The sequence below is a fragment of the Oncorhynchus tshawytscha genome, linkage group LG13 (assembly GCF_018296145.1).
Source record: "Oncorhynchus tshawytscha isolate Ot180627B linkage group LG13, Otsh_v2.0, whole genome shotgun sequence".
Lineage (NCBI taxonomy): Eukaryota > Metazoa > Chordata > Actinopteri > Salmoniformes > Salmonidae > Oncorhynchus > Oncorhynchus tshawytscha.
This window is the reverse complement of record NC_056441.1, coordinates 28,248,641-28,272,230: the sequence shown is the minus strand read 5'-3', so window position 1 is coordinate 28,272,230 and position 23,590 is coordinate 28,248,641. Positions and strand designations below refer to the sequence as shown.

The following is a 23,590-nucleotide window of genomic DNA, read 5'->3' as shown; positions in this document are numbered from 1 at the left end:
TATTGTGTTGTTATTGTCCAGCAGCAAGCGACTAGGCTGAAGAGAAAGCACATCTATCCAACTATCTTTCTACCTAATAAGACAGAGAACCTGTAATTATCAAAGTATAAATAATTACTTAAGTTCTTAGTAATTATAGAGGTTCCTCTGAGGCATCAGTGGGTAATTTAAAAGTAGCCGGAAGAAGCAAGAAATCTAGATATGACTGAACTGAGCGACGACTCTGCCTTTGCAGACAAGAGCCTGTCTAGGGACTGGGGCTGTGAATTAGCACTAGCTAAAAGTATCAAGATGCCGCTGGGAGCTGGTCGTGTTTTTGGTCCAGAAACCCCACTACTTCTCATTCATTTTAAAGTGGCTATGACTAAGCATTCTGACTACCTACCGTTCCCCAGTGGCTGCCCCATCATCTCTAAAACACACCATCTCAGAGCTGGAGTAAAGTGGAGAATTTCACAAGCAAAGGAGCAGTGCATTCTTCAGTCACTTTAAGGTTGTGCCCATGAAAATTGAGGTGAGACTTCCAACTGTTAAAGTGATTGGTAATAACAAGCAGTGGTGGGGAGTGATTGGTTTGATGACTGGTAAGAACAGGTTCACAACAGGAAAAAGGAGAAGAGGAAGAACTGCGAGCATCTAGCTCCGGGATAGAGGTCACTGCACTGTGGCTCATATAGGCTATAGTACATCATCTCTGTGTGTGACTGGGCATTAATAGGACTGACTGAAAGCCACTTCTGATGACACAGCAGCTTTAAAACAGAGAAGAAAGGACACATTAAATCAAACCTACGAGGCAGAACAAGGGGGTATAAGGTAAAGGTTATGGGGACATACCCAAACAGACTCAAAATGTTATACTTGATCAGCTGTCAACGACTTGATTCATTGATCTGTTGAATCAGGTGTGTTAGTGCTGGACTGGAAGAAAGGAACGTAGTTCTGCTCCCCAGAACCAGGATTAATAAAACCTGCTATAACATGTACTGTGTGGACAGGGTGTAGGGGGTATGGGTTAGGGTGTAGGGGGTATGGGTTAGGGTGTAGGGGGTATGGGTTAGGGTGCAGGGTGCCTCACCGTGGTAGAGAGGTGCTGAGCTGGAGACGGGGTAATGATGGAATGACCTCCACCACACAGCCACTGGTCAACACACTGGGTAGACCCTCCAGGAGACAGTCACTGGTCACACCAAACACTGACGTGTGGTAGCCTACAGGGAAGAGAGAGGTAAAAATCAGTGCCCTCAAACCAAGAACTAACAAGCACTCCGATAACTTCTCTCCATTCTACAAAGGGTGACATTGAGAACACACTTCTGAAGGATTTCTATCCAATCATCCTCTGTTCAGAAAAAAGGGTCTAACTTCTTCATCTAATACAAATGGGAGAAATAGAGCTGTGAATCTCGGATTGGTTTAGAGTTGCGACTCCCAATGTGGGATAACAAAGGTTTACCCTATTCACCCCACACTCCTAGATTCACCCCTACACCCCCACACATCCTCTTAACCCCCACACACCTCTATTCACCCCACACTCCTAGATTCACCCCTACACCCCCACACATCCTCTTAACCCCCACACACCTCTATTCACCCCACACTCCTAGATTCACCCCTACACCCCCACACATCCTCTTAACCCCCACACACCTCTATTCACCCCACACTCCTAGATTCACCCCTACACCCCCACACATCCTCTTAACCCCCACACACCTCTATTCACCCCACACTCCTAGATTCACCCCTATATATCCTCTTAACCCCCACACACCTCTATTCACCCCTATATATCCTCTTAACCCCCACACACCTCTATTCACCCCACACTCCTAGATTCACCCCTACACATCCTCTTAACCCCCACACACCTCTATTCACCCCACACTCCTAGATTCATCCCTACACCCCCACACATCCTCTTAACCCCCCACACACACCTATATTCACCCCACACTCATAGATTCACCCCTACACCCAAACACATCCTCTTAACCCCACACACCCTCTTAACCCCCACACACCTCTATTCACCCCACACTCCTAGATTCACCCCTACACCCCCACACATCCTCTTAACCCCCACACACACCTATATTCACCCCACACTCATAGATTCACCCCTACACCCAAACACATCCTCTTAACCCCCACACACCCTCTTAACCCCCACACACCTCTATTCACCCCCACACTCCTAGATTCACCCCTACACCCCGACACATCCTCTTAACCCCCACACACCTCTATTCACCCCACACTCATAGATTGACCCCTACACCCCCACACATCCTCTTAACCCCCACACACCTCTATTCACCCCACGCTCCTAGATTCACCCCAACACCCCCACATCCTCTTAACCCCCATACACCTCTATTCACCCCACACTCCTAGATTCACCCCTACACCCCCACACACACACCTATATTAAACCCCAAACAGCTCTATTACACTCCCCCCCCACACACACACACACCTCTATTAACCCACACACACCTCTATTAACCCACACACACACACCTCTATTAACCCACACACACACACCTCTATTAACCCCCACACACACACCTCTATTAACCCCCACACACACCTCTATTAACCCCCACACACATCTCTATTAACCCCCACACACCTCTATTAACCCCCCCACACACACACATCTCTATTAACCCCACACACCTCTATTACCCCCCCACACACACACACACCTCTATTAACCCCCACACACACCTCTATTAACCCCCACACACCTCTATTAACCCCCCCACACACACACACACACATCTCTATTAACCCCCACACACCTCTATTACCCCCCCCCACACACACACACACACCTCTATTAACCCCCACACACCTCTATTACCCCCCACACCTCTATTAACCCCCACACCTCTATTAACCCCCCACACACACCTCTATTAGCCCCCCACACACACCTCTATTAGCCCCCCACACCTCTATTAACCCCCCACACACACACACCTCTATTAACCCCCCCACACACACACCTCTATTAACCCCCCCCACACACACACACACACCTCTATTACCCCCACACACACACACACACACACACCTCTATTAACCCCCCACACACACACCTCTATTAACCCCCCACACTCTCTATTAACCCCCACACTCTCTATTAACCCCACACACACACACCTCTATTAACCCTCCCCACACACACACCTCTATTAACCCCCCACACACACACACCACTCTATTAACCCCCCCCACACACACACTCTATTAACCCCCCACACACACACACACCTCTATCAACCCACACACACATCTATATTAACCCCCCACACCTCTATTAATCCCCCACACACACACCTCTATTAACCCCCACACACACAACTCTATTAACCCCCCACACACCTACCTCTATTAACCCCCACACACCTCTATTAATCCCCCACACACACACCTCTATTAACCCCCCACACACACAACTCTATTAACCCCCACACACACACCTCTATTAACCCCCACACACACACCTCTATTAACCCCCCACACACACACCTCTATTAAACCCCCCACAGTTCTATTAACCCCCACACCTCTATTAACCTCCCCCACACACACACCTCTATTAACCCCCCCACACACACACCTCTATTAACCCCCACACACACACCTCTGTTAACCCCCCCCACACACACAACTCTATTAACCCCCACACACACACACCTCTATTCACCCCCCACACACCTCTATTAACCCCCCACACACACACACACACCTCTATTAACCCCCGCCACACACACCTCTATTAACCCCCCACACACACACACCTCTATTAACCCCCCCACACACACACCTCTATTAACCCCTCCACACACACACACATCTCTATTAACCCCCCACACACACACACCTCTATTAACCCCCCACACACACACACCTCTATTAACCCCCCACACAAACACCTCTATTAACCCCCCACACACACACCTCTATTAACCCCCCCCCCACACACACACACCTCTATTAACCCCCCACACACCTCTATTAACCCCCCACACACCTCTATTAACCCCCCACACACCTCTATTAACCCCCCACACACACACACACACACACACACCTCTATTAACCCCCCCATCTTCTGAAGAAAGATAACCAAGCCTCTTGTCTTAACCATGGCGACAACATTACAGGCAATTACTGTGGTGTAAAATGAAGACTAAATGACTATGTAGATCATACTATTTAAAGCTATCCTCGTCCCACGCTGCTGAGGTTAACAGAGATGCGATTAACTGACATGTCGCTTATCCTCAGAGAATATGGGGAAAACGTTCTGTCGTCTGTCTGCCTGGCGTCTGTCTGCCTGGCGTCTGTCATCATGGCACACATCCCAATGTTTTTACATTTTTTGTGAAACATCTGCACATGACTAGACCCAAAATGATTGATAATAACCATTATTTGGATTAAATTAACAGGTTACCTTCGTATTTCGTGAAAGTACATTTTCAGGGAGGAAGCTATTTCCACTTCAATGACGACCTTTCCTGTGTAAGGAGTGTTCATTTTTTACAGAGTGTCACATGTGGGAAGGGTAAAGTTGTGCTGGACTCACCGTTGACGGTGATGTTGCCTGCGGTGCGTGGGACCCCCACCAGGGTGACTGGGTAGAGCCCAGACTCAGCAGGCAGGGACAGGGCAGCAGGCAGGGCCTCAAACTCAACACCCGATGTCAGCAAACCCTGGAGAGGACAGAGGACAACAGATCAGTCAGAGGAAATACGTTTCAAATCAGGTTACTGTTGGGCATAATTCATAACAAAACTAATCGTGACTGCACTCAAAGTGCATCAATTATTTAGCTTGATGAGATACGACGCAGTTCATTAAAATTCATGTTATCAGTGGAGCTTCATTAAAATGACTTGATGCTATGTTATCAAAGTGTCAAAAGACGGGTTCTACTTCGAAATGTGGCCCTATTAATTAAACACAAACGGAGACTTTGAGCATGCGGCAACGGTTCAATGGGGACAGCAGGATATCTAAGTCGCTCTGAACTAAAATGGTGATATTATTGAAGCGCACAGACACCTGTCAAAGTCACACAGTCACAACTGACTTGATAAAAGTTCCCTTTGCTTTTTAACTAAATCAAGTGCATCTAATGAATCAGATTCCACTGTTCTAATGTGACATGATGAGAGAGAAAACCCACAAGTGTCCCAGTGCTGTGGTGGGCGGCAGTTTCTGCAATGTTCCCATCAGAAGTTCAGATGAAGGAAAGGAGAGGAGGAAAGGAAGCAACTTTAGAGTATTGAAACCCAGTGTTTCCCAACACCTGTTCTCCAGTACCCACAACAGCACACATTTCATTGTAGCACCTGATTCTACTTGTAAACTAATCATCAAGCCCTTGACAAGTTGAATGTCTAGGGCAACAACAAAAATGTGTACTGTGGGGGGTTCTGGAGGACCGGAGATTGGACACTGTTAAAGGACAGGAGAACACTGGATTATTGAAACCAAGCCTCCCATTGTTCTGGTGGGAGGGAGGTGGTCTCAGGTCCCAGTAACACAGTGTTCTGGTGGGAGGGAGGTGGTCTCAGGTCCCGGTAACACAGTGCCGTGGTGGGAGGGAGGTGGTCTCAGGTCCCAGTAACACAGTGTTCTGGTGGGAGGGAGGTGGTCTCAGGTCCCAGTAACACAGTGCTGTGGTGGGAGGGAGGTGGTCTCAGGTCCCAGTAACACAGTGCTGTGGTGGGAGGGAGGTTGTCTCAGGTCCCAGTAACACAGTGCCGTGGTGGGAGGGAGGTTGTCTCAGGTCCCAGTAACACAGTGTTCTGGTGGGAGGGAGGTGGTCTCAGGTCCCAGTAACACAGTGTTCTGGTGGGAGGGAGGTGGTCTCAGGTCCCGGTAACACAGTGCCGTGGTGGGAGGGAGGTGGTCTCAGGTCCCAGTACCACAGTGCCGTGGTGGGAGGGAGGTGGTCTCAGGTCCCGGTACCACAGTGATCTGGTGGGAGGGAGGTTGTCTCAGGTCCCAGTAACACAGTGCCGTGGTGGGAGGGAGGTTGTCTCAGGTCCCGGTACCACAGTGATCTGGTGGGAGGGAGGTTGTCTCAGGTCCCAGTACCACAGTGCTGTGGTGGGAGGGAGGTGGTCTCAGGTTCCAGTAACACAGTGCCGTAGTGGGAGGTAGGTTGTCTCAGGTCCCAGTACCACAGTGCTGTGGTGGGAGGGAAGTTGTCTCAGGTCCCGGTACCACAGTGCTGTGGTGGGAGGGAGGTTGTCTCAGGTCCCGGTACCACAGTGATCTGGTGGGAGGGAGGTTGTCTCAGGTCCCAGTAACACAGTGATCTGGTGGGAGGGAGGTTGTCTCAGGTCCCAGTACCACAGTGCTGTGGTGGGAGGGAGGTTGTCTCAGGTCCCGGTACCACAGTGCTGTGGTGGGAGGGAGGTTGTCTCAGGTCCCGGTACCACAGTGATCTGGTGGGAGGGAGGTTGTCTCAGGTCCCAGTACCACAGTGCTGTGGTGGGAGGGAGGTGGTCTCAGGTTCCAGTAACACAGTGCCGTAGTGGGAGGTAGGTTGTCTCAGGTCCCAGTACCACAGTGCTGTGGTGGGAGGGAAGTTGTCTCAGGTCCCGGTACCACAGTGCTGTGGTGGGAGGGAGGTTGTCTCAGGTCCCGGTACCACAGTGATCTGGTGGGAGGGAGGTTGTCTCAGGTCCCAGTACCACAGTGCTGTGGTGGGAGGGAGGTTGTCTCAGGTCCCGGTACCACAGTGCTGTGGTGGGAGGGAGGTTGTCTCAGGTCCCGGTACCACAGTGATCTGGTGGGAGGGAGGTTGTCTCAGGTCCCAGTACCACAGTGCTGTGGTGGGAGGGAGGTGGTCTCAGGTTCCAGTAACACAGTGCCGTAGTGGGAGGTAGGTTGTCTCAGGTCCCAGTACCACAGTGCTGTGGTGGGAGGGAAGTTGTCTCAGGTCCCGGTACCACAGTGCTGTGGTGGGAGGGAGGTTGTCTCAGGTCCCGGTACCACAGTGATCTGGTGGGAGGGAGGTTGTCTCAGGTCCCAGTAACACAGTGATCTGGTGGGAGGGAGGTTGTCTCAGGTCCCAGTACCACAGTGCTGTGGTGGGAGGGAGGTTGTCTCAGGTCCCAGTACCACAGTGCTGTGGTGGGAGGGAGGTGGTCTCAGGTTCCAGTAACACAGTGCCGTAGTGGGAGGTAGGTTGTCTCAGGTCCCAGTACCACAGTGCTGTGGTGGGAGGGAAGTTGTCTCAGGTCCCGGTACCACAGTGCTGTGGTGGGAGGGAGGTTGTCTCAGGTCCCGGTACCACAGTGATCTGGTGGGAGGGAGGTTGTCTCAGGTCCCAGTAACACAGTGATCTGGTGGGAGGGAGGTTGTCTCAGGTCCCAGTACCACAGTGCTGTGGTGGGAGGGAGGTTGTCTCAGGTCCCGGTACCACAGTGCTGTGGTGGGAGGGAGGTTGTCTCAGGTCCCGGTACCACAGTGATCTGGTGGGAGGGAGGTTGTCTCAGGTCCCTGTAACACAGTGCCGTGGTGGGAGGGAGGTTGTCTCAGGTCCCAGTAACACAGTGCCATGGTGGGAGGGAGGTTGTCTCAGGTCCCGGTAACACAGTGCCGTGGTGGGAGGGAGGTGGTCTCAGGTCCCAGTAACAGTACCGTGGTGGGAGGGAGGTGGTCTCAGGTCCCAGTAACAGTGCCGTGGTGGGAGGGAGGTGGTCTCAGGTCCCAGTAACACAGTGATCTGGTGGGAGGGAGGTGGTCTCAGGTCCCAGTAACACAGTGCCGTGGTGGGAGGGAGGTTGTCTCAGGTCCCAGTAACACAGTGCCGTGGTGGGAGGGAGGTTGTCTCAGGTCCCAGTAACACAGTGCCGTGGTGGGAGGGAGGTTGTCTCAGGTCCCAGTAACACAGTGCCGTGGAGGGAGGGAGGTGGTCTCAGGTCCCGGTACCACAGTGCCGTGGTGGGAGGGAGATGGTCTCAGGTCCCGGTACCACAGTGCTGTGGTGGGAGGGAGGTTGTCTCCGGTCCCGGTACCACAGTGCCGTGGTGGGAGGGAGGTTGTCTCAGGTCCCGGTGCCACAGTAATCTGGTGGCAGGGAGGTTGTCTCAGGTACCGGTACCACAGTGCTGTGGTGGGAGGGAGGTTGTCTCAGGTTCTGGTACCACAGTGCTGTGGTGGGAGGGAGGTGGTCTCAGGTCCCTGTACCACAGTGCCGCGGTGGGAGGGAGGTTGTCTCAGGTCCCGGTACCACAGTGATCTGGTGGGAGGGAGATGGTCTCAGGTCCCGGTACCACAGTGCCGTGGTGGGAGGGAGGTGGTCTCAGGTCCTGGTACCACAGTGCTGTGGTGGGAGGGAGGTTGTCTCAGGTCCCGGTACCACAGTGCCGTGGTGGGAGGGAGGTGGTCTCAGGTCCTGGTACCACAGTGCTGTGGTGGGAGGGAGGTTGTCTCAGGTCCCGGTACCACAGTGCTGTGGTGGGAGGGAGGTTGTCTCAGGTCCCGGTACCACAGTGCCGTAGTGGGAGGGAGGTTGTCTCAGGTCCCGGTACCACAGTGCTGTGGTGGGAGGGAGGGTGGGTGGGAAGAGTTCCCAGTGTCTTCAGAAATCCATCACCCTCACCTTGCCCCGATATCCTGGAGATGAGATCAGCCCCAGCTGGCACCGCCATCTCCCACAGAGAAAACTGATGGTTCTCACCGTATGAGAGAGAGAAGAGGAAACTTCAAACACACACACAAAAGGAAACAGTGTAAATGGAAGGCTGTCTGCTCTGCCGGAGGAGGAGAGGAGGGGAGATTGGAAAGGTGTCCTACACAGTCACAGAGAAGGTAGAGTTGCGTTCGACTCCACTATCTCCAACAGAGGAATATGCTAGTTTAACAACTATCACTTAAACTGTAGTATTCTACCATTGCCAGCCTTCAAAGTCTACAATGAGAGAAAGGAAATAAGTCAACGATCTGAATACGCTGACTTGGGTTCTCAACCCAGACAACTGGGTGACTTTGAATGTGTAATCTGTCATTCAAGATGTCCTATATAAAACCAAGAACGTTGACCAGTGTATATGGAGATGCTGCTTATACTCTATTTACACAAACTGGTGGTCAAGTCTCTGGTCAGTAGGCTGGCTGCCCAACGTCATGAAAGACACCATCAATCCCTTTTTATCAAGTTGCAAACGCGACTTCACTTGGGAGGTTGAAGTGTGTCTCCAGTCACAGAGCCTCTGTGGTGGCATGATAGTCCTTTACAAAGGCATTCCTCTTGCTGCTTTACAGAGAGAGAAAAAGACTACACCCCTGTACTGGATAAGAAAAATAAAAGTTAACCTATTGGAAATAACTCATTTGCATCCATCCTTGAAAAGGTTAAATCAGCCCTGGCTCGCTATTGCTAATGATGTGGAGATGGACGGATGGATAGATTATTTCCAATAGTTTCATTTCCTTTGCCATTACGATGCAGTGATTAACACTGGAATGAGATGAAACCAGCAGTATATTGATTCATCAATTGCAGAGGGAAAAAAAACTAATGTAGTAAACAATATTAACAGACAGACACCAATGAGCCATCTCTGAGAGGAAACAAAGACACATCATAATCACTTACAGTAACCTTTCCTTCAGAATGTTTGTCTAGACTAGAGAGCCTACTCCACAGCCAGATAGTGAATACATTGGCTAGTTTGAGCAGCAGCCTCCCAAATATGAATGATTAATTATAGTTTCTCATTTTACAAACTAAATTATCTACATCTGTCTTAATTGTTAGAGTCTTCCATCCTTGAACACTAAAGTTCAAATGAAATACAGTACTTCACAAGTATAACATTATATATATATATATATATAAATAAAAATAATTCAACCACTCCACAAATTTCATGTTTTACAAACTATAGTTTTGGCAAGTCGGTTAGGACATCGACTTTGTGCATGACAAGTAATTTTTCCAACAATTTTTATTGACGGATTATTTTTACCGGGACCTGAGACAACCTCCCTAATTCATTGCATCAAAAGTCCAGTGGGTGAGAAGTTTACATACACTAAGTTGACTGTCTTTGAACAGCTTGGAAAATTCCAGAAAACGATGTCATGGCTTTAGAAGCTTCTGATAGACTAATTGAAAATATTTCAGTCAATTGGAAGTGTACCTGTGGATGTATTTCAAGGCCTACCTTCGAACTCAGTGCCTCTTTGCTTGACATCATGGGAAAATCAAAAACAATTGTAGACCTCCACAAGTCTGGTTCATCCTTGGGAGCAATTTCCAAACGCCTGAAGGTACCACGTTCATCTGTACAAACAATAGTACGCAAGTATAAACACCATGGGACCACGCAGCCGTCATACCACTCAGGAAGGAGAAGCGTTCTGTCTCCAAGAGATGAATGCACTTTTGGTGCGAAAAGTGCAAATCAATCCCAGAACAACAGCAAAGGACCTTGTGAAGATGCTGGAGGAATCAGGTACAAAAGTATCTATATCCACAGTAAAACAGGTCCTATATCGACATAACTTGAAAGGTCGCCCAGCAAGGAAGAAGCCACTGCTCCAAAACTGCCATAAAATAGCCAGACTACAGTTTGCAGCTGCTCATGGGGTCAAAGATCGTACTTTTTGGAGAAATGTCCTCTGGGCTGATGAAACAAAAATAGAACTGTTTGGCCAGAATGACCATCATTATGTTCAGAGGATAAAGGGGGAGGCTTGCAAGCCGAAGAACACCATCCCAACCGTGAAGCACGGGGGGTGGCAGCATCATGTTGTGGGGGTGCTTTGCTGCATGACAGACTGGTGCGCTTCCCAAAATAGATGGCATCATGAGGCAGAAAATGATGTGAATATATTGAAGCAACATCTCAAGACATCAGTCAGGAAGTTAAAGCTTGGTCGCAAATGGATCTTCCAAATGGACAATGACCCCAAGCATACATGCAAAGTTGTGGCAAAATGGCAACTAAGTCAAGGTATTGGAGTGGCCATCACAAAGCCTTGACCTCAATCCTATAGGACATTTGTGGGCAGAACTGAAAAAGCATGTGAGCAAAGAGGCCTGCAAACCTGACTCTGTTACACCAGCTCTGTCAGGAGGAATGGGCCAAAATTCAGCCAACTTATTGTGGGAAGCTTGTAGAAGGCTAGCCAAAACATTTGACCCAAGTTAGACAATGTAAAGGCAATGCTACGAAATACTAGTTAAGTTTATGTAAACTTCTGACCCACTGGGAATGTGATGAAAGAAATGAAAGCTGAAATAAATAATTCTCTACCATTATTCTGACATTTCACATTATTAAAATAAAGTGGTGATCCTAACTGACCTGACCTGTGTGATATATATATATAAATATACACACCATCTTCCAGTTTGGAACTCGGTCGTCAGTGTTGCAACCGAGGATAGACCATTTTTACATGCTTCGCACTTCAGCTCTCGCCGGTCCCGTTCTGTTAGCTTGTGTTGCCTACCACTTCATGGCTAAGGCATTGTTGGTCCTAAAAGTTTCCACTTCACAATAACAGCACGTACAGTTGGCAGCTCTAGCAGGGCAGAAATCTGACAAACGTATTAGTTGGAAAGGTGGCATCCTTTGACGGTGCTATGTTGAAAGTCACTGAGCTCTTCAGTGACATAAAACTATACTAAATATATTCCTATCTAAAAAAGGATAACTTTTTATCCTTTTTCACTATAAAAAAATAAAAAAATTCACTGAGGTGGATGGTCCTCCCTTGCCTCCTCTGTGGATCCTCCAGTGGTATACATGTACAGTACCAGTCAAAGGTTTGGACACACCTACTCATTCAAGGGTTTACACTGGGTCTACACTGGGTCTACACTGGGTCTACACTGTAGAATAATAGTGAAGACCTCAAAACTATGAAAGAACACATATGGAAAAATGTAGAAACCAAAAAAAGTATATTTTACATGCAAGTTAAATTTGAGATTCTTCAAAGTAGCCACCCTTTGCCTTGATGACAGCTTTGCACACTCTTGGCATTCTCTCAAACCATCTTAATTGGGTTGAGGTCGGGTGATTGAAGCAGCCAGATGATCTGATGGCGCAATCCATCGCTCTCCTTGGTAAAATATCCCTTACACAGCCTGGAGGTGTGTTTTGTGTCATTGTCCAGGAAAAAAACAAAATGGGATGGCGTATCGCTGCAGAATGCTGTGGTAGCCATGCTGGTTAAGTGTGCCTTGAATTCTAAATAAATCACTGGCAGTGTCACCAGCAATGCACCTCCACTCCATCACACCACCTCCTCCATGCTTCACGGTGGGAACCACACATGCAGAGATCATCCGTTCACCTACTCTGCGTCTCACAAAAACATGGCGATTAGAACAAAAAAATCTAAAATTTGGACTCATCAGACCAAAAGGACAGATTTCCTCCAGTCTTATGTCCATTGCTCGTGTTTCTTGGCCCAAGCAAGTCTCTTCTTCATGTTGGTGTCCTTTTGTAGTGGTTTCTTTGCAGCAATTCGACCATGAAGGCCTGATTCACACAGACTCCTCTGAACAGTTGATGTTGCGATGTGTCTGTTACTTGATCTCTGTGAAACATTGTTTTGTGATGGTCCTCATGAGAGCCAGAGTCATCATAGCGCTTGATGGTTTTTGTGACTACACTTGAAACATTTTCAAAGTTCTTGAAATGCTCCGTATTGACTAACCATCTTAAAGTAATGATGGACTGTCATTTCTCTTTGCTTATTTGAGCTGTTCTTGGCATAATATGGACTTGGTCTTTTACCAAAAATACATTTTTTACCTTGTGTCCCACCCCTACCTTGTCACAACACAACTGACTGGCTCAAACGCATTAAGAAGGAAAGAAATTCCACAAATTAACTTTTAACAAAGGCACACATGTTAATATAAATGCATTACAGATGACTACCTCATGAAGCTGGTTGAGAGAATGCCAAGAGTGTGCAAAGCTGTCATCAAGGCAAAGGGTGGCTACTTTGTAGAATCTCAAATATATCTATTTTTTGGTTCCTACATGACTCCATATGTGTAATTTCATCGTGTTGATGTCTTCACTATTATTCTACAAATGATAAAATAGTAAAAATCAAGAAAAACCCTTGAATGAGTCGGTGTGTCCAAACGTTTGACTGGTACTGTACAAACTCAGTATACACTGAGTATACCAAACATGGATGGATTCTACAAGGTGTCGAAAGTGTTCCACAGTGATGCTGGCCCATGTTGACTCCAATGCTTACCACAGTTGTGTCAAGTTGGCTGGATGACCTTTGGGTGGGTGGACCATTCTTGATACATACAGAAAACTGTTGAGGCTGAAAAACCCTGCAGCGTTTCAGTTTCTTGACACAACCCAACATGCCTGGCACCTACTACCATACCCCGTTCAAAGTCACTTAAATATTTTGTCTTGCCCATTCACCATCTGAATGGCATACAAACACAATCCATGTCTCAATTCCCTCAAAATGTAAAAATAATTCTTTAACCTGTCTCCTCCCCTTCATCTACACTGATTTAAAGTGGATTTAACAAGTGACATCAATAAGGGAGCATAGCTTTCACCTGGATTCACTTGATCAGTCTGTCATAAAAAGAACAGGTATTCTTAATGTTTTGTAGGAAGGCTTTGCGATAGATGTTGGTATATTGCTGCAGGGAATTCCTTCCGTTCAGTCATAAGAGCATTAGTGAGGTTGGGCATCCCAAAGGTGTTTAATGGAGTTGAGGTCAGGGTACTGTGCAGGCCATTCAAGTTCTTTCACACCGATCTTGAAAAAACATTTCTGTATGGACCTCGCTTTGTGCACAGGGGCTTTGTCATGTTGAATCAGCAAAGGGCCTTCCCCAAAATGTTGCCACGAAGTTGGAAGCACAGAATTGTCTAGAATGCCATTCTATGCTGTAGTGTTAAGATTTCCCTTCACTGGAACTAAGGGACCTAGCCCGAACCATGAAAAACAGCCCCATTCCTCATCCACCAAACTCTACAGTTGGCACTATGCATTGGGGCAGGTAATGTTCTCCTTGGTTAAAATACACTGTTCGCAATGAAGGTCTCCAGTAACTTCAACAGCACTGTCTAGGCTAGCGGAGGACAGCTGGCTTCCGTCCTCCTCTGGCTACATCGACTTCAATACAAAACCTAGGAGGCTTGTAGGACTCACCCCCTTCCATAGAACTACATGGAAATTATGACCACTTCCGGAGGACGCCCTCCAACCAATCAAAGCTTTTACAGTGTGAGATGACATGTCCATCCAATCATAGAATTAGGATCAGAGAATGAATCTATTGAGTTGTATTGAGATTGTGCCACAGAGCATTATGGGGGTTCTATGTGTTGAGAAGCTTGTTGACATGGTTGGATAGCGATTAAGAGTGAATAGTGATCGTTAAGCATTTTTGGGACATTATTCAATTCAAATTTGTTTTTAAAAATTACAGGATATGGAGGTATATTATAAATTGTTTTCTTGGGTTTAGAACTTTATTTTTGTCCAGTTAGCAAGGAAAATTTAAATAAATTGCACTAACAGTAGCTAGCTAGCTACCAGCACAAGTGCGCAGTTCTCTACCCGAATGGTAGAATGGAGTTTCTGTTGAAGGACCCCTTTCATTCTCTGGGGTAAATTAAAAGCGAGGGTCGACCTCTGCCTGAGATCAGTTTCATAAAGAAGGAAGAAAGGTCAGGGCATTCAATACCAACTGTTATCAAATGTATAGCTGGTTAACAGGGAGCCTATCATCAAGCGGCCTGTAATTGCACGTTACGATGCTTTACATGCTGAACATCTTTTCGGGGATGTTGACAACCGTTCCGAATGATTTGATAGGTTCCATCGCATCATCCATTAAACGTTAGATTAGAGCGTTTGACGCAGCACATTTTGTCCGTCCACTCAAGTAGGTTTTGCACTTTCTTCCGGTATTTATTGAACAACAATGGTAACACAATCACTCCGGACAGACACAAGTAAAAACTCATGACATAAATGTTGCAGCAGTCTAGGCTACACCTAAACATTAGAAATCTGACATGCTGTATGGGACGAAAACGAGACAACTTTTCAGTCTGATCAACTGTAGGCTACTAATAAGAGCAGCTGCATGCAGCCTATGTGCGCTGTCCATCGGGTCAGGGAAACTAATTGGTAACGTTATATACTTATAGTCCATTTGTGTGTCAGGAGAACATGTGAATGTGATAAAATGTAGATTATATTCACAATTGGGCTGGCTGGACTGCCTATAGGTTTTCACCCAAAATGATTACCTGGAATGAATCAATCAACATAATCGTGATGGCAGATGTAAAAAAAAAATTAAAAAAAAAAAAAAAAAAAAAGACTCAAGGCCTACAGTTGCATAGGCCTACATGATGCAAACACGCATAAAGTAAGCTCAGCCCTGTGAGTTATATTGTCTGTTGTTGTCTATGTGTCTGGGTAGAGGAAATCCCCCCCTCCTAATCTAGTCTAAATATAATTGATATGAACAAATATAAGGTAGCTGCAGTTTGAGAGGGTTTTCATCCCCCCCAGGGACAGGAGTTTTTTTAAACCATGTGATTTTATCATGAAAAACAGGTCCCACCATAGCCCATACAAAACCTTTTTACAACTGATTAATCACTGTCAAATTATATGGTAACATATGAGGATAAACTCCATGCCCCGGGGGGTAAAAATTGCCCCGCCACTCTGGGACCTATGGTGCCACCAGTCTGCTTGCAGTTGTCAGTTATCATCAGGTATGTGGGTGATCAGGGCTTTATTCAGGAACGTTTCTTGGGCTACTTTGATGTGTCAAGTGGGTGTTTGACTTTATGACATTTGAGATGTCCGAGTTTAACTTCATAGAGATTCTCATTGTCCAAACCTATGATGGCGCAGCTGTAATGGAATGTATCTGCTATTTGTATTTCCAGCTAAGTCCCCTCATGTTCCCCGATTAAGAGGTGATGACCACTCCACTCCACTACCAGCGTCAACTCTCCTGACATGAACTGAAGCCACGACGTCTCATGTTCCCGCTCATCCACTGGCACATTGAATGTTTCCTCTCCAAGCACTGAGTACCCCTATCTGTTTTCTCTCATTACTGGATGTAGAGTCAATCACATACACAATATTACACATCAGTGAATTTACTCCTTGCTTGGACTAACTCATTCTTAGCTCTTTTATCTAACTGTGTAGCGTATTCTGTTATTGTTTGTCTTCCCAGTAAAATCCTGTCCTGCACAAGCCTCTGAACACCTCAACTCATGCCCTCATTCAATCACTGCTGTGATCCCTTCCCAAAACTGTAAGTAGCCCCACTCATTCCCCTTTCCCATAATGTTGTACTATAAATGTCTTTATTAAATGCTTTGGGTTAAAATAATTAGTCTTTGTTGATTTTCAAAACACACTTTGTGGTCTCCGTGCGTTCCGCGCCTATACCAGGAGTCTCCCACCCTCAATTCTTCAAGTCACCAGCCACCACTGATGTATACCAGTATCATTCAACCAAGTGATACCACTTTTAGCTGTACTCATAATCTAACAACTAAGAGATCTATACAAGTTTGCTAACAACTTCATTTCCCACTCATGAAAATAACCACCTACATGCCTATCCAAGGTGTGATTGATTTGTTTATGAGAAGGGGGGGGTAGGGGGTATAAACCTGTTGGCATTGGCAGCCGCTGTGAAAATGAGAGGGGGCAGTAAGTGCAGCACTTGAATTGTAAATCGATATGGAACAAAGCAGAGCTGGTACTAATGCAGGAGTCGTGTGGAGACTGAGAAGAAGGGCTGCCCAACTGCCAGCCAGGTCACCTTGGTAGCAGGCGAGACAGACGGGGAGGCAGGAAAGTGCCCTTGTGTGTGTGTGTGTGTGTGTGTGTGTGTGTGTGTGTGTGTGTGTGTGTGTGTGTGTGTGTGTGTGTGTGTGTGTGTGTGAGTGTGTGTGTGTGTGAGTGAGTGACAGAAAGAGTTGGAAGAAGCAGACAGGCAAAAGTAACTTTACATGAGGTGGATGGATTGACCTCTCTCTCCATCTATCCCCTCCACCTCTCCATGGTCCCGGCATGGGGTGAGGAAGCAGCCTGCATGGGTTCAAATACTATACTATTTCTTTCAAAAACTTTAAGTATGATTGACCTGCCTGGAGTGACAGATGGATGGGGTTTGCACTTTTGGGACTTTTCCATTGGTTCCTCTTTTTTTTTACAATATAAAACAGACATACAAACGACAACATACAGACAGACGAACACAAACATCCACATCACTCCAGACCAGACCCACCTTACCCCCCTATCACTCTCTGCGGATTTTGTTTCTCTCCTTCCCCCACACACTTTCAGCATTTGACCTTGTGTTAACAATGGAGGATTGGTTGATTTACAGTTAAGTATATGTTTCTTCAGGATGATTGACGAGAAAAGTATCGTCCAACCTATCAGTTTGCAACCTCATATGCCATGTCTTGAAAATGTACATTGTAATGCTTCTGACAGCCAATTTTCTAACTCCACCCATAACTTTAGAGTTTCCAGAAGGCATGGATTATTGCATCATTGTTAGTTTTACACTTAAGACATGACTGCCATTGTGCTGTAGAATTAGTTCATGTTGTCTCGTGTGATAAAGTCTATACCTTAGCTTATACTGGGTTAAGTGTACATTTGTGTTAACTGTAATTTCATTAGTTATGTTCCAGTATTCCCTCCATCTTGTGCCAGTATGAGTTGTTTTTAAGTCTTCACTCCAGTAGTTTGTATTTTTTCTAAGAGTGTCAGTTGGATAGGCTCTCTGCAAGGTTTAGTGTAGCTTACCATTCTTATGAAAATCCTATTCGGGCAAAAATGGGGTTCAGTCAAGATTGATTGTCCAAAAGATTTCAAATCTAAATTTCTTGATATGAAACTTAAGTTGCATGTATTAGAAAAAATTATAATAATCAAAATCACCTCAAATTTGATTGGTAAAGTGGCATACACATAGAGGGTGAACAGTGGTTCTTCCTTTTTAAAAGTTTTGAGCTTATGCCGCGACCGTTTGTGGCAGATGGTGGCAGATTGTGGTAAACTGCGTCATTCTGGCAACAATGGCTGACACTTAAATAACAGGCCATAGAAATCTGTGGCACCCCGCAAGCCGTGCTGCAGTACGCCACAACTTTTAAAAGGAAGAACCACTGTAGCTAACTGCTTGTGTTCCTAGTTCTAACAGTACAGTCGTATCTAACAATTCACAGAAACACACAATCGAAAAGTAAAAGAATGGAATTAAGAGATCTATAAATATTACTATGAGCAATGTCGGAGTGGCATTGACTGGAATACAGTAGAATACACAGGTGAAATTAGTAAAACATTATGTTCCATTATTAAATTGACCTGTGATTCCATATCTATGTACATAGGACAGCAGCCTCTAAGGTTCAGGGTTGAGTGACCGGGTGGCTAGTGACAGTGACTAAGTTCAGGGCAGGGTACTGGGTGGAGGCCGGCTAGTAATGGCTATTTAACAGTCTGATGGCCTTGAGATAGCTGTTTTTCAGTCTCTCAGTCCCAGTTTTGATGCATCTGTACTGAACTCACTTTCTGAATGACAGCAGGGTGAACAGGCTGTGGCTCAGGTGGTTGATGCACCTATACTGCCCTCACTTTCTGAATGACAGCAGGGTGAACTGGCTGTGGCTCAGGTGGGTTATGCACAATCTTTTTGGCCTTTGTGACATCGGGTGATGTAGGTGTCCTGGAGGGCAGTGTGCCCCTGCACCACCCTCTGGAGAGCCCTGCATTTTACGGGCGGTGCAGTCGCCTTACCAGGAGGTGATACAGCCCGACAGGAGGCTCTCAATGGTGCATCTGTAAAAGTGAGGGTCTTCAGTCTGTTGCGCTTTCTTCATCACACGGTCTGTGTGGGTGGACCATTTCAGATTGTCAGTGATGTGTACACAGAGGAACTTGAATCTTTTCACCTTCTCCACTGTGGTCCCGTCGATGTGAATAGGGGGGTGCTCTCTCTGCAGTCTCCTGAAATTCACGATCAGCTCTTTTGTTTTGTTGACTTTGAGTGAGAGGTTATTTTCCTGGCAACACACTCCCAGGGCCCTCACCTCCTCCCTGTAGGCTGTCTCATCATTGTTGGTAATCAGATCTACTACTGTTGTGTCGTATGCAAACTTGATGATTGAGTTGGAGGTGTGTTTGGCCAAGCTGTTATGGTGAACAGGGAGTACAGGAGAGGGCTGAGCATTTACCCTTGTGGGGCCCCAGTGTGGAGGATCAGCGTAGAGGAGATGTTGTTTCCTACCTTCACCACCTGGGGGCAGCCCATCAGGAAGTCCAGGACACAGTTGCACAGGGCAGGGTTCAGAGTCAGGGCCCCGAGCTTAATGATGAGCTTGGAGGGTACTGTAGTGTTGAAAGCTGGGATAGGGTAGTGAGCATTGCAATGGCATCGTCTGTGGATCAATTGGGGCGGTATGCGTAAGGTGGAGGTGTCATGTAAGGTGGAGGTGATATGATCCTTAACTAGTCTCTAAAAGCACTTCATGTGAGTGCCACGGGGCAACAGTCATTTAGTTCAGTTACCTTTGCTTTCTTGGGTACAGGAGCAATGGTGGACATATTGAAGCAAGTGGTGAAAGCAGACTGGGATAGAGAAGATTGAATACATCCGTAAACACTCCAGCAAGCTGGTCTGCACATGGAGTGTTGACGGACATGTTCAATCTCTCCCTATCCCAGTCTGCTGTCGCCACTACATTGGTCAGTCTAAAATTGCTTTTTTATTCCGTCATGGAAATATATGTATTTCCTATTGGGGGTCACGTGATGCAGCGAAGCTAGGAAGAAGCGTCACCGAGAGCTCCAGATAAATCTTAAACAAAAGTATCCTATAACTTACCTATTACTACACAGTAGCCAAGAGTGCTGATGTGCCTACAGGACAAAGGAAAAGGCAAGGGAAGCACCCGAAACAGACCAAGAAATGACAGAGAAAGAACCTCTGACCATGGTCTCCTCGGAAACCCAAGATGGCACCATGAGACCTCAGGAAGAAGCTAGGCTAGCTCACATCCTCAAACTGATCAAAGACAATGACTCCCTCACAACACAATTTAACTTGGAACAGCTAAACTCAGCCGTTTTCATCTCAGCACAGTTGGCTGAAATCAAAAACTCCATCTCAGGTTCGACAACAACACGCTTAGAACACGAATGGAAGAAGTTGAAGAGTTCATCAGCACTGCTGAGGACAAGCTAGAGGGAATGGAACTACAGAAACTGAGGAAAAACAACCAATGCCTGATGAATAAGGTCGACCATTTGGAAAACGACAGTAGGCGAAGCAACATTACAATTACTAGCCTCCGCAAGGGCTGTGAGACCCCTCTGCTGCCATTATCCCCTCCCTACTGGGCAAAGAACATTTTACTTAACCCTTGGTTATCGAGCAGCCAAACAGGTCACCATCCCCTGATCAGAACCAACAACCCTTCCTCGTTCAGTTCTTAAGGTACCAGGACAGAGAGAAAGTTCTCCGAACGGTAGCCAAACATTTCAAGGAGGAGTGATCCGACACAACGGGGAGGAGATTACATTCTTTCCCGACATGAGTCCCGGGAGGGTCAAACGCAGGAAGGAATTCAACCAGGTGGAAAGAAATAACTGACCTCCAAGAACATTCCCTTTGCGCTGCTTCAACCTTTTCTCCGCGGACTGCAGGCGACCGGCTCAGGACATGGTTGATTGGCTAGCGGACAGGGTTTGTTTCCCTGTTAGCTGGGCTGTGTCCCACTAGTCTGCCTTATTACTTGCATATATCTGGTTGGACTGCTTTGATGGATTATACTATAGCTTACTGACAGATCAATAAGGTAAGATCCAAATATCCATGTAAACAAACTAGGTTTTTACCAAAGTGACGTTGTTTTTAAGTTATTTAAAACGTCAATAAGATTTGTTAGACCTTTTCATATGGCTAAGCCAAGACGTCTTATATTTAGCTTCCTGTCAAGCTAGGTGTGTTGGGATCAAGACACCTGTTACTGTTTTTGACTTTCATCATATAAGGGTGGGTGAAGAATTCTATATTTTTGTTAATTTACTGGGCTCGAGCTCCAGGTTCACATTTGCCTTTCATGTTAGAAATGTAATTTAGGAATAGTGATGCTGTAGCTCCACTACAGGGGGGATTTCTGCTGGGGGCGTTCAAGAACAGCATTTGGGGTGGAGGAGGGGAATTGTTTGTTTACTTTATATTACAGTAGTGTTTTGTTTACTTTATATTACAGTAGTGTTTTGTTTACTTTATTTTACAGTAGTGTTTTGTTTACTTTATATTACAGTAGTGTTTTGTTTACTTTATATTACAGTAGTGTTTTGTTTACTTTATATTACAGTAGTGTTTTTTTAACTTTATTTTACAGTAGTGTTTTGTTTACTTTATATTACAGTAGTGTTTTGAGAGAGACCTTCCCTTTATAATATGTGTTTAACGACAAGCTTCTCAGAAAATAGGCAATAGAATATCCCACACCTTTATTGGACATACTCCTGACATTTACATTTATGTAAATGGTTGAACAATATGGCTAAGATAGTAAATCAAACATCATTAAACGTTAATGGACTGAACGGACCTGTTAAACGAAAACGAGTGCTTATGTACTTGAAAAAGCTATAGACTGACGTTGTGTTCATACAAGAAACACATCTAACAGGGGCAGAACATTAAAGGTTAGAGGGAATGGGTAGGACAGCTCTTTGCCTCTTTATATAACACAAAGACACCAGGAGTAGCTGTGTTGATTAATAAGAATTTACCCTTCTGTGTGACAAAAACAATTATTGAACCACTGGGATCTGGGATATTATGTAGTGGCCCATGGCAGAATGTATTCTGAAAGTTGGACCTTTGTTTAATGTATATGCACCTAATTTTGATTATCATAATTGTATACAAGATATATTCCTCAAGGTAACGGAACTTCAGGTAACACTCTTAGTTGGGGGCGACTTTAATTAGTCTGGATCCGATTCTGGATAGATCCTCAACTAAAGCAACCTCATTGACTTAGTCAGACAAACGCAATCTATCATTTATGAAAGACGTACATTTGAAAGACACAAATTTGAAAGACACATGGAAACAGCTCCACCCACAAGATAGGGATTACTCATTCTACTCCTGCCCACAGAAAGTTCATACCCGGATTGATTATTTTCTCCTTTCAGCACAGGTAACCCGTAGAGTTGTGGAAACTGAGTATTTATCCAGAACTATATCTCAGATCATTCTCCCCTCACACTTTCTGTTTGGATGCCGGATGGAGTTCAAGGGATGGCACCTAAACCCAACTCTTTTGAAAGAGGCAGAATTTTGTCCAAATAAAAATGTTCTGTGAAACAAACTGTCCGTCCTCTCCCAAAAGTTTTGTACTCTGTATACACTACCGGTCAAAAGTTTTAGAAACCCTTGAATGAGTAGGTGTTTTCTTTATTTGTACTATTTTCTACATTGTAGAATATTAGTGAATACATCAAAACTATGAAATAACACTTGGAATCATGTATTAACCAAAAGTCTCAAAAAGAACACCAAAAATCTGTCTATAAATACCACTCATTGCTGAATAAAAACACTGAAATACCCTAAGTACAAAACTGAAAAGGCTATTCTTATAACTAGGCAAAGATATTATAAATTGCGGGAGAAAACACAAAGTCTTGGCCTGGCAGATAAAAGTTGAGGAGAATTCGAGAAACATCAACTGTAATTGAAACACAGAACGGTCAAGTATCTCACAACCCATTAGAGATGAATTATTATTTAAACAATACTATTTGAAGTTATACACTTCTGATGGAATGGAACCAGCAATGATAGACACATTTCTGTCAACTACTGAACTACCACACCTCACACAGGAAGACCAAAACAAACTAGATCGCCCCTTTAATAAAAACAGAAATGGAAAAGGCAATTTCCTCTCTACAATCTGGCAAATCACCAGGAGACGATGGCTTTCCCCCAGAGTTCTATATATATATATATATATATATATATATATATATATATATATATATATATATATATATATATATATATATAAATGTAAATAATTTGTCATTTTTTGGTATTTTCACCCCTGATTTTTCTCCCCAATTTCGTGGTATCCAATTGGTAGTAATTACAGTCTTGTCTCATCGCTGCAACTCCCGTACGGACTCGGGATCCCTCTGAAAACTACAGACGCTGTTGGGTTCATACAGCTCCATATCAGGTTAAAGTCAACATGGACAAAAGTGAAATACTTCCACTTTGACTACAGCATCTGTGAACGAACAGGTCCCTTCTGATGGTCGACACAGGGGTTCAAATATCTAGGAATTACAGTTGATAATGACTTAAGACATTTGTACAAGCGTTAACTACTCTGTCTTGGTTCAGAAGGCGGTGGATGACTTGAATAGATGGATAGATCTACCTCTTACATTATTTGGGCGAATTAGCTGTATTAAAGATGAACGTTCTGCCTAAGAT

At 45.5% G+C, this 23,590-nt stretch overlaps 1 protein-coding gene across 2 annotated transcripts in view; it reads right to left on the bottom strand.

The window, feature by feature from the left end:
• The window catches only part of LOC112264633 (trafficking protein particle complex subunit 9-like), a 322,924-nt gene that overhangs the window by 244,906 nt on the left and 54,428 nt on the right, over window positions 1–23,590 (bottom strand). For both annotated transcript variants that reach the window (XM_024441368.2, XM_042295499.1), the window contains 2 exons: window positions 4,607–4,733; window positions 1,079–1,211 (listed from right to left, as the gene is read on the bottom strand). In XM_024441368.2, the coding sequence (XP_024297136.2) occupies window positions 1,079–1,211; window positions 4,607–4,733 (260 nt within the window). The remainder of the gene's footprint in view (window positions 1–1,078; window positions 1,212–4,606; window positions 4,734–23,590) is intronic.